At 49.3% G+C, this 12,248-nt stretch overlaps 1 protein-coding gene across 1 annotated transcript; it reads right to left on the bottom strand.

The window, feature by feature from the left end:
• Positions 1-6,874: 6,874 nt before the first annotated feature.
• On the bottom strand, positions 6,875-9,734 carry GFER (growth factor, augmenter of liver regeneration). The gene is made up of 3 exons (XM_063414416.1): positions 9,507-9,734; positions 8,775-8,986; positions 6,875-8,018 (listed from the first exon to the last, which is right to left on the bottom strand). The coding sequence occupies exons 1-3, from the start codon at positions 9,732-9,734 to the stop codon at positions 7,856-7,858; spliced, it is 603 nt and encodes a 200-aa protein (XP_063270486.1). The 3' UTR covers positions 6,875-7,855.
• Between the last annotated feature and the right edge of the window lie 2,514 nt (positions 9,735-12,248).

Genomic DNA, 12,248 nt, shown 5'->3' with positions numbered 1-12,248 from the left:
CTGGGTTGGTTTTCACAGCACCGCGATGCTGATCCCGGTTCCATAGATACCGATGCCATGACAACCCTGACATCATCCCTGCTCCGGACGGGAGCTGCAGGGAAAGGCGCAGGGAGGAGGAGCACGCCCGCCCTGCTGCCACGGCCCTGTGGGGCTGGGGGCTTCTCCCAGCCCTGCACAACTCTCCTGCCCCACTGCAGCCCCACTCCCCACGCAGGAACCACGTCACTGCCACAGCAAGTAGGGCACCTGTGGGGCAGGTGTGTTACACCCCTCACACACACGATGCAGTCACAGAGCAAAGCATTCCCGCCTGCTGGATCCTGTCTCCAGCTCCTTTCGGCCTTTTGCAGCTTTGTCAGGCTGTTCTTTCTGGCAGCCTGGAATCAGGATTTAACTGTTGAGGCTCATAAGGATGCCACGCAGTTTTTCTCAATTACAGGTGAGTCATCATCTCTCCAGGTCTATTTCTGACTCCCAGCAGGGAAAGCAGAATTCAGCCCTTCATTCCTCAGTGTCACCAGCTCAGTAACCAGCACATTTTTCTAGGCAAAACTGAAAAGCCCACAAAGAGAATGGCGGGTTGGTCCCTCCTGCTTTCTGCTGGCAGGATGGCTCATGGAGCTGGCCAGGGATGGTGCCCCAGTGCCAAGAGCATCACTGCCAGCTCATCCCTGAATTGCAGGTTAGGAACAAAGACCAAATTAACTTGAAGGGATTACCCAAGGTGGGATTTTCAATCAGCTTTGTCAGTTTAGAAGCAGCTGTTCCAGCATCCTCAAAAATCAGTTTCACGCCTTGGGAACAAACCATCCAAGCCCATCAGCCCATCAGCCCTCTTCTCGAGAGTGGCCAGTGCCAGGGAGGCAGTGTGCTCCAGGGAATCAGCTGGACCTCTGGGTCTGCTCCTGGTTTTCCAATGATGTTGGGAAAGCCACTTCTTTCTCCCTCTTTCTAACGTGTCTTGCCCAGTTCATCTGTCCCGGCTGGAACAGGCATATTTTGCACAAAGCAAAGCACAAGGGAGCAGGACACTTTGGATCTTTGATATGTCACCCTAGAACAAACCGTGACCATTCCCAGACAGGTACGTGGTTTATACCCTTCAAGAAATGACCTTGGTGCACCAGGCGCTGAAATCCCTGCTCCTAAACTTGTCCTTTCTTTGGGGTTCATCCCCCCAACCTCTGCTGTGTGCAGTGTTTATACAGTCATTGCCCACATCATGGGGTGCCAGTTCTCTCCCCTGCTGCAGCTCAGATAAAGCACAGGAGTTATCTCCAGCCCACATACAAACTGTCTTTCTGTCTTGCTTCCTATTGCTGCAAATCAACAGATATACAGAGCCAGCCAATAATGGGGAAGGATATTGCACCTTCCACATTTTCCCATCTAATGGAGAACAGAAACCTTTGGAAATGGCACTTCCCAGAGCATTTGTTCAATCTGAACAAGTTTTGTCTGTATTTACCATTCCCCCTGGATTTCAGGGACAGGGAGCAAACAGACAACTGCCCAAGAGCTGCCCATGTTTTTATTTTACATGAGTTTAATTAGAGATAGTGAAAAGTCTGTATTTGCTTTTTGCTTCTTCTGGTCATGCCAACTTCTTATCTTTGTCTCTATCTAGCCAGCGACTCCAGCAGCTCCCCGTGCTCTGAGCCTGCCCTGGCATGGGCGTGGGTGGGAAAACAGCTTGTCCTTCACATTCCCTGGGCAGCAGGCTTGAAGCAGCACTTTGATAGATGCTCGTTTAGTTGTTGCTCTGAAATGCTTTTCTTGCCATTCATTAGAGCTTGGCTGATGCTGCTTTCAGCCATTAGAAAAATGGGAGTTGATGGGAATATTGAGAAGAGCTTAGAAGTCCACAGGGCCCAGTGGCAGGGAGAATGAGCTGCCTGATGAGCAATACCTTAGCCTACTATCACTAGAAAGCTCTTCTCTTCATGCTTTCCACCTTGAGAGATCCAAAAATATCTGGAAGGTCATTTATTAGCTGGTTACTCATCTGCTTGTGAAACGTTTCTCAGGTGGGATTCAGCACTTATTGTACATGGATAAACCCAGGATAAGTGTGCCAGAAAAACTGTGGAAAACTTTGCTGACTGAAATCACCGAGGGAAGATTGGGATAACAGGAGTCAGTGAGTTGGGGTGGCACTGGTGTTGAACAGGGGAGTTGGTATCTCAGTGCTTGCGTAAAACCCAAACTGAACCAGACCCCAAAGGGTTTCAAAACTCCTCTCAGTGGTGCAGCCATGGCCTCAACGGCTCAGGAGGAAACTCGGCATCTGCTCCTCCACATATTTCACAGCGTGAAAAGTTTGGGGCTTTTGACAAACCAGAATCTAATCTGATTCAGCCACTGCTCCCCACTTTGAGAGGAGCTTGAAAAAGGGGAACAAGGTCTGTTGCTGTTCCCCAAACTGCCTGCTTAGGGACACACTGGCAAGTCCCAGCCTGCTGGGGAGGTGCCAGTGGTGTTGTCACCTGCAGCTGTGGCACAGGTGAGCAGGAGCAAGGACACGGGGCAGCTCAAGCCATACTGGACACCAAGAGCTTCCACAACTCTCATTTCAGCTACATCAGGCTTTGCTGCCAAAATACACTGAAAATAAGAAAAGCTTTGTTTCTTAACTGAACACAGCCCTGAGAGGTCCTCGGATTCACGAGCAGGATGCAACCTGATGGAAAAGAGATTAGTGGGATGGATGGAGATGAGGGATTTTATAACTGTGAACACTCTCAGGCCCAGGCTTGTGCAGCACAAGCACATTAAAACATCCTCCCTGAAAGACATTTTCATCTAAACAGGAAATACAGATGAAGGCTGCCCTAACAGCTATTTTTACACCTCTTATGCAGAAGTGCAAGTGGCTGCAGAAGATGAAGTGACTTACCTGGTATCTAGCAAGAAGCTTATGACTAAAAAAGAACTAAATTATGATATCTAGAGCCCCCAGCCACGTGCTCTGGACATGAGGGCATTGTCTTTTATACCTTGTATATCTTTTACCCCATCTAAGCAGCAGAACATGAGGCACAGTCACAGAATCCACTGGTTTTTTATGCACACCCAGGTGGAAAAAGCAGGGCAAGCCCAGTTTTGCCTGACAATACTCAGAATTCACAGGGCCAGTCTCCATCCAGCACTGGGACTTGAGCTTAGAACTAAAGTTTGGTGTCCTGGGAAACAGGGAAGGTTTAGGTGCTGCATGAAATGCCTGGTGGGACAGACATAAAATTAACTCAGCTTTCCTTTCTCACAGATCTGCTAACCAAAGCTCACATGAACTCTCTGGGATTTCTTCCTAACTTTCCCCATGCAGAGCAGAGCAGGTGACAACAATGTCAAGGAAGTTGGATCCCTTCTCTAGCTGATCTATGACTGCTGTGCACTGTTCCCTGTACTCACCTCTGCTCTGTGCAGGAGCCCTGTCACTGTTACAAAATTATCCAGTGAAGTTAATTAATACTTTCTAATCTGTTAATGACCAAAAGAGCCAGAACATCTCCCTGTATCCCCAGCTATGGGCTGAAGATCTGGTAGGAAATGCTGAAAACAGCACCCAGTGTTTTATTCTGCTCCCAAGTGCAGATTTCAGCTGCAGGCAGAGGAACAACACATCCCTCGTTTAGGTAATTATACAAGAGGCTTGCACACTAGTTTGAAAAGTAACTCAAGGCTCCAAGATCTCCTCCCAAAGTCACAGGAAAGGGACTAGGATGAGGTAAAACATTTGGTATCCGGGCAGTCTTTTTCCAGAGATGGGTAAGAGGTGGAAAAGTCAAGGAAAGTCAAGGAAATACATGGAAATACATAGAAATACACGGAAGTACATCCTCTGTTGCCCTCTGCTGTTGGCTTGGTCAGATGTGAAGGGAATTTCCCGGGTAGCTCCCCGTGGGAAGCACACTGCAGCCACCAACAGAAGGACAGTCACAGGATGTTCTGGATGGGAGGGAAAACCAGGAGGGGCTTCTGGATTCGGAGTGCTCGGCAGGAAAAGCACCAGCCTGGGCTAGCACAGCACGGGGAAGTGAAGGGCACTTTTCCATAGGCAGCAAGGGCAGAACTGGGCAGGTCCCAGCACCAGGGACACCGCTGGGGCCAGCCCATGCCAGTGCTGAGCCCAGAGAAATGCCAGCAGAATTTCCAGGCTGGATCAGCCACCCCACACCAGGACTGGCACATGCTAAGGGGAACACAGCGTTTCAAAGCTTGGCAAGTGCTGGTGGCTCTTCAGACTCGGGAGCTGGATGATCCCCATGGGTCCCTTCCGACTGGGGATATCCTGTGATTCTACTCATGGAAATATTAAGAGCAAATACAAATATTCAGAAATGATAGAAAAATCAGATACATCTGGGTTGGGGTTTTTTTTACATACACACAGCACAGAGAAAGGAACTGAACCCCATTTATCCTCAACAAACAACCTTTGTTCACAGTTTTGCAGCAGATGCCAACTACCATCATCCCTGAGCTCCCTGGACTCTGGTTAGCACCTGCACTGAGGGTTGGCCAGCTGAGAATCAGGGTTTGGTGTTCATCAGCACTTCCCTGTGGTCCCAAGGCTGACCCTCATCCCCCTGGATTACATTTTATCTGATCCGTCTCTGTGCCATTACCTGTGGTTTGCTTTCATGTTTTATTACTTTCCCTATTACCCTACAAGATCAAGAGTTGACTTCACATCACCTTGTTGGTTGTGCTTAATCCTGACTTCAAAAAGTACTGGACAGCTCCTCTCCCTCCTTCAGACAAAAACCCTGAGCAGCCACTCCAGGAATGGAATAAAAGCCCAACAAAATCAGTGCTTACAGGGAGGGGGGAAAAAAACCCTAAAAAATCCAAACCCTTCCCTCTCCAAGCCTGTAAAACTCCAACAGGAAGAATCTCCCACACTGCCTGGAACAGACTGAAGCAGAAGACACGAGAAAACAAAGCAACTCTTGGGAATCCTACTGTAAACAGGAGCCTGCGTACACCCAACACACTGCAAAGGAACAGCTAATCCTTGGAAAAATGTCAAAGCCACAGTGCTGCTGCTGCCAGCATCTGCAAGTCTGCCTGCCATCCATGGAACAGACAATTCCCCCAGGCCTCCCTGCTCTTTGCTTTTGGGGAGGGAATAAAAAAGAAGGGAAAAAAAGTGAAGTACAGTTTGAATGCAAAGCAGTCCATGAAAACAGTGAGGAATTTGGGAAGCTGCAAGGTTGGTCAGGTCTGTCCCACAGCAGGAGCTCTCCAGCAAGGCCCCACAGCTCCTTGGGGAGCACCTGCCCTGACTCTGCTCTCCTCACAAGGGCTCCTCACAAGGTGAGGAAGCAGCTTCCCCACTCCAGGAAATAGGAATGCAAACCCTGCCCTTCAGTGGTGCCACCCTGCTCCAAACCAGCCAGAGCTCAGCTACTCCCAACTCTAATGCTGCCCCTCGTGCTGTCAGCAAGTCAAAAAATCACTTGGGATCCCGTAAAAATCCCCACTGTGCCCCATTTAAAAGCAAACTCCGACTGACAGGGCCTGCTGTACAAATTCCTGCATTTTTGTAGGGCCAACAGAGAACTGCACCAATTCAAGTGCACAAGAGGAAAGGACCAGGAGCAGCCCCACCTTGTGTGATCAACCCACACAGAATCACACGATTACCTCAGCCACCAAACTATAATATATACAACTATATATATATTGTTTTTATATATAACAGTAGTATCTTGGCATGCAGAGGTTAGACCCAGCAGCACAGCATGATCCCTTTTCCTAAGATCCCATGCAATAGGAGTGAACCAGGAGTGAACTCAGTTGCTTTATTATTTTTACTTCAACAGGAAATATAATTTGAATACAGAGATTTTTAAAACTAGATTTAATCAAGTGCAGTTAGTAGAGAATTCACAATCTTCTGTACACGAGTATGAGGACCTCCAATGGAAATTCCTTACCCAAGGCTAAAACTTGTGTTACAAACAAGCAGCAGAACAAATCCCTCCACTCCTCACATGGTCAAGCCCACAGAGGTGAGGATATGCCTGAGAAAAAACTATGTCAGAGCTCTCCTGTCTAGTCAAAAAACATGAGAGAACAGAGTGCAAGCACATATTTTATCAAATGGCCACTTGGCAAAGATAGAAACTGCCCTAGAAGCATCCCAGCCACAGCTGGTGGCCTCATTTTTAGGCAGGATTTGCTAAAGAAAGACTCAGCTTGAAGTGAGTGCCAGGACAGGGCAGGCTTTTCCTCCTGCCCTCCACCACCACCTCCCTGAAGCACACAAAGTGAGCAGAGTGTGTTGGACACCCCTGGCTTCCCTCCCTGCACTCAGGGAGTGGATGGGTGTGGAGGGAGGTTCCTGTGTCCCTGCTGGTCCCTGCCCCTGGCCAGCACATCCCGGGACTGGCCCAGGGCAGTGCAGCTCCCCAGCCTGGTCCCCTGCTGGATGCAGGTGACAAAGGATGGGACAATGCCTCACCAACCTGCTCATTTACACTGAAACAAATGAGGGAGAAATCATCTGCCCCGTGGGCGAGGAAATTGTCACAGAGAACAGTCCAGGGCAGACTGGGATGGAACACAAAATTCCTGCTTTAGCACAACCACATCCAGAGGGAAACGCCTGCCAGTGCTAAAAGTGTCCTGACAGAACTGAGTCAGTTGGGTCCTACCTGCAAAAAGAGAGGGCTGCAGCCCTTTTGTTGGTCCTCTCCCCTCTACTGGATCCCAATGGGCTTTGTTTTGGGTGTGGGAAAACCCCTTAAGGTGATAGAGAATTTTTGTGACCTATAATCACACTCTTCATGCAGTGCCTCATTATCAGTTCATTTGGGTTTGTGTTTAGAAATGTTAGGACATAAAAAGTTCAGAAATCATTAGCTCATAAAAGTCTCGTATTCATTTAACAGCCCCGACTTGAAAAGACTTGACTGTGCCATAAAATATTAAAATGTGTTTCCAAAGGTGTTACTGGTTCTCCAACCACTCAGGAACCCCAGTGTGGTGTGAGACCAAAGTCTCAGATAAGCACTGCCATTCCTCTGAGCACAGCAGCACCAGTAACATTTCCAGTCAAAACCTGCACAAAAACCCCAACGGCAAACTCACAGGTGTGCTGTGGGGCATGACATAAGGAAGCTCAATAAAACATGCAAGAAAATACCTCAGCAGGAAGCAGGGAAGGAAAAAAAACCTGCTGTTGTCAGGGTTTGTGCAAACTTCTCCCAGCCAGGAGTGCAGGAAGGGATGAGATCACAACCTACGTGAAGAACTTGAAATGATTTTGACTCTGTTTTGTCTTCTAACATAAATTGAAACACAAAACCAAACTGAGATATCTGGGCTAAGTGATTTTAGTGTTTAAATTAAATGTAGCCTCAAGACTTTTATCAAAGGAACTGGATACAAGAGTAACAACAAATGTTGGGGATCCTGGAAAGAGAAATCCAGGGGTACAGACTTGGCACAAAACCCAGCAGATTTCTCTATCAGAACAACAGAAATGAAAATGACAATTAATCAGATGCATTTTCTAAAACATCAGACAATGCCTGCAGAGAACACCACTGTGTTCTGGGAAAATGAATTCTAGCCACAAAAATAAGCAAATGCCCCCCAAATCAGGAAATGTCATAACGAAAGGAGTTTGTCAGTGATCCAATCTCAGAGGTTTCTGGCAGCCTCACCCCCTCAGGTACCACTTATCAAAATTTCATTGGGATGCAATTTTCAATTCTCCTTCTGGCATTGGTTCAGCTCTGAATCAGCCCCACACAAACAGAGTTATTGCCTCCCACTGTCCCTGCAGCAACTCCTCATGGACTGCACTGCTGTGCTGGATTCCCAGAGCAATCCCTGTGGGTTAATCACAGCTGCCATCCTTCCAGCCATCCCTCCAGCGCTCATCCACACGGGAGCAGTCGAATTCTGACTTCCCCAGCTTCCTGTTCACTTCGTTGTGGAGGAGACACAGCCACTGGGAGAAGTTACTCCTGGTGCTCGTATCGGGTTGGTTTGTCCGTAATCTGCAAACAGGGAAGGGGAAACAAAATGTTTGAAACTCCTGAGAAAGAAGAAGAGAGCAGCAAAAGACTTTATCACAGAATCCCAGAATGGTTTGGGTTGGAATGGACTTTAAAAGTCATCTCATCCCAAGCCCCTGCCATGGGCAGGGACATCTTCTACCAAATCAAACACCTCAGCCCATTTCAGTCTTTGCCTTCACTACTGAGATTGCCAATACAGGGCATTTTAGAGGGCAGAAGAATACTTGTCTCCTGAAAATCAAATTATTCCAAGCCCCAGTCTAATTCCACAACTGTTCACAAGCCCGTTTTGAACCAGAACACTCCAAAATCGCCTCAGGGAGGCCTTGGAGGCAGCACAGAACCCAGCAGCGTGAGGACAGGTGTTTGTTTTCTGAGTAAGTATATCTGTGATTGATGCAATAATGGAAGAAACCAGTTCAGGTAGCTACAAACCCCACGTGCAGGAAGAGCTGCTGATATGCAAACTAGCTGCTGCAGCCAGCACTTCTGGCAAGCCCCTCCAGCACAAAAACCTGCTGAGGACACTCACCTTTCCCTTAGATCTTCAAAAAAACCCACTGAGGACACTCACCTTTCCCCCAGATCCTCAAAAAACCTGCTGAGGACACTCACCTTTCCCCCAGATCCTCAAAAACCTGCTGAGGACAATCACCTGTCCTTCAGAGCCTCACAAACCAACTGAGGAAACTCACCTTTCCCCAGATCCTCAAAAAACCCTCCGAGGCCACTCACCTCTCCCTCAGGTCCTCTGCGCAGTGCTCGCAGGGGTAGAACTTGGAGAAGAGGTTGATGAAGTCCCTCATCTCCCTCTGCTGGGCCCCGGAGGGCCGCTCGGGGTAGTAGGCGGCCATGGTGTGCAGGAAGGCCCAGGTGCTGCGGCCCAGCTGCTCGCTGTCCAGGGGACAGTCCGGAGGGGGCTCCTTCTCCTCCGCGACCGCCACGTCCTGCAGAGGGACAGAGGCGTGTGAGGGGACACCGGGGTTGGTGGGGAAACAGCCCTTTTGTGCTGGGTGGGAAGGTGAGATTGGGGGAACAGATCCTTCACATTCTTTCTGAGGACATGGCAGAGCCCCCCTCACACCTTCAATCGGAACATGGCAAAGCTCCCCTCACACACTCTGTGGGGACAAGGCAAAGACCCTTTCACACCCTCAGGGGACATGGCAGAGCCCCCCTCACACCTTCAATCGGAACATGGCAAAGACCCTTTCACACCCTCAGGGGACATGGCAGAGCCCCCCTCACACCCTCAGCGGGGGCAATGGCAGAGCCCCCTCACCCCAGGGAGAAGATGGGGACCCCCTTCCCATTCCCACTGACGGGAACCCTGTCCCCGGGTCCTTCACACGCTGAAGGGAACATGCAGCCTCGTCCCGCTTGATAGAGCAGGATGGAGGACTGAGGGAGCTCTGCAGGACTGGGGGTCGCCAGGAGTTCCACGGGGACGCTCCCGCCGCGCCTCACCGCGCTGCCCGGGGCCGCCTGCTTCCTCTGCTCGCGTAGCCAACTCTTGAAATCCGTGCAGGCTCGGCATGGCTTCTTGGGCGGCTCCCCCGCCGTGCCGTGCGGGATGGCGAAGGGGAAGGAGCCGCTGTCGGTGCCCGGGAAGGGCGCGGAGCCCCGGCCCGCACGGCCCTCGCTGGGCGCCGCCATTTCGGCGCCGCGGTGCAGGACGGGCCGGGGCGGCGCCATTCCCGCCCGGGCGCCGTGAGGGGGCTGGCACCCGGCACACGCCCAAGTGACATTTCTGGTCTATTTCGACCAAAAACCGGCGCCAAACTGTGTGTTTAAATATCCTGTACGATAAAGCGTAGGACGCTCCCGCCTGTGCTTTCTCGATTTTCGCTTCACATCGCCCCTCGGGTGTGGCGGGGCTGTGCTCACCCGCAGGGTGGGCACACAGGTCCCCTCAGCGGGAGGCTGAAGGGAGTCTCCCTCTGCTTCCCCTCTGTGTGAGGGTCTCTGCCATGTAACTTCATGCCAAAGAGTAGTTCCCCTCATATGACCCTCCCAAATGAGCACAAAAATACGTATTAATATATGTTCATATGGGGTCTGGAGCAATTCTGTGAAGAGGAGAGACTGCTGAGGGCCTGCTCAGTCTGGAGAAGGGAAGGCTGAGAGGGGATCCCATCAATCCATATAAATCCCTCCCAGGGGTGTCACAGGATGGTGCCAGGCTCTGTTCAGTGACAGGACAAGGAGCAGTGGCCAGAAACTAAAACATAACAAGTTCCACCCTGAGACAAGGAAGAACGTCTTTCCATGACAGAGGAAAGAGCAGAGCTCTGACATGGCAGAGCCCTGGAACAGCTGCCCAGGGAGGGTGAGGATCTCCCTCAGGAGATATCCCAAACCCACCTGGACACGTTCCTGTGTCACCTGCTCCAGGTGACCCTGCCTGGGCAGGGGGTCGGACTGGATGATCTCTTCCCAACTCAACTCTTCTGGGATTCCAGGATGTGTAGATACTGTGCGTGGCAGAGCCCGTGGCACACAGCAGCTCTCCTTCGTGCCAGCGGTGCTGACGGGCACCTCAGTGTTATCTCCAGCAGTCATACAATCAACAGAGCAATTTTATGGGCAAACAAGTGCATAACTCCATTCAACTCATGCTCCTCTATAGCAACACACCCATATGAAGTGCTGCATGTTTTTAACACCTGTCATGTGCTTGTAAATCCATACTGAGGGAGGATTTTCCCCTTTCTGAGAGTGTTGGCATGTGTCACACCGGGGCAGGCGCTGCCTGGGAGTGGCTGGGCTCCTCGAGATGATGGAGAGCCAGAGCGGGTCCCAGGGCCTTGGTCTTGAGTGGACATTTGGCATTTCTTCTTTTATTCCCAGAGAGCCACAGGCTTGTGAGCACATGACGGGGGTGACCTGGGCAATGGTCCAGCCTGGCATCAGACTTTGGAGCTTGCTCTTTCACCCCTTGGAAACATTAATTAGCTGTAGCCCTATGAAATTCTTAATAGAGGTCACAGCGAGAAAACTTGGAGAGCAGCACAGACTTGGCTCTCATCCTTTTTTTCAGCATGAGTCTGTTATGCTCTTAAAGGTTTGAGAGCCACAATAAATGAACAATGTGAATTTTGTATCCACTTCAACTTTTCACCTGTTCACCACCTGTAGGTCAAGTGAAAAATATGATTATTTTGTTTAATGCAAACAAATATATGTCCAGGATGGCACTGGACCAAAATGTCACCTTATATAAAAATATATATGTGAATTATTTAACACAGTGTCATGTAGAATGTGTATTAGAAAAAGCATAATTTTAGAGAGATACCTTAAGGACTTGCCCTCAAAAATACTTCAACACTTGGTGTGTTTCATGTGGAAATGGCTGAGCTGTTCCTGCTCTATGGAGCACTGAGCTGATGGTCTGCATCTCCATCTTGGGGTCTCTATTAACCAGTGCTCCTTTATTTTTATTTCTTTGCAATTTCTTGAGAATATTTCTTCGCTGATTTTTGTGAGGGAGGGAGAAGACATGTGAGTAACTGGTAGGAACTTCTGGAATGGCTTTGTGTAAAGTTGTAGACAACCATAAAGATAAATTTCACACACAAAGGAAAGATCAAGTAGGGACCAGGATATTTTTATGTCTGTTTTCCTTGCCCACCAATAAATGTTTTAACTGATGTTCATGATCTCGTTAATGCTTATGAAGTCAGGAAGAAAGAGATACTCAGGGAATTTCCTCTAGAGCTTCATTGTTTGGTCTTCAAGCAATTAAATAGTTGCAGTTGTTTCCAAGTCACAGCAATCTCCAGGTTTGGCTGTTAGCAGACTTTGCTTCCTTGATAGTGATTTAATTTATCACTTAAAATATCAGCATCTTTATGGAAAAGGAAAAAGCTCATAGCCTCAAAGGAGGCTGTTGGTTACAGAGATTTGTGCTCCATGTTGCTCCCCTCGCTCTTTTCCTGCTCAGCTCTAGGAGCAGAGCTGGCTTTTTAGGAAAAAGTCCTCCCAATTTTCTCCACTTGCCTTCAGGTCCAGCATCAGCTGGGATTTCAAAGTTTTAAAAAAATGGAGAAATGCTCCAATTCAAGTGAGAGCAAAGAAATTCACTTTACTGTCTCTAAACGAATCCAAGTGCTGAGCCAAATTAGTTCCAGCCGAAGGAAGGAATGTGGTGCAGAGCCGAGGAAGGATGAGGGAACTTTCCATCCTGCTCCCCCTTGGACAGCCTAA

The sequence above is a fragment of the Prinia subflava genome, chromosome 17 (assembly GCF_021018805.1).
Source record: "Prinia subflava isolate CZ2003 ecotype Zambia chromosome 17, Cam_Psub_1.2, whole genome shotgun sequence".
NCBI classification, from domain to species: Eukaryota; Metazoa; Chordata; class Aves; order Passeriformes; family Cisticolidae; genus Prinia; species Prinia subflava.
The sequence above is the reverse complement of the archived record's forward strand: the minus strand, read 5'-3'. Positions and strand labels throughout refer to the sequence as shown.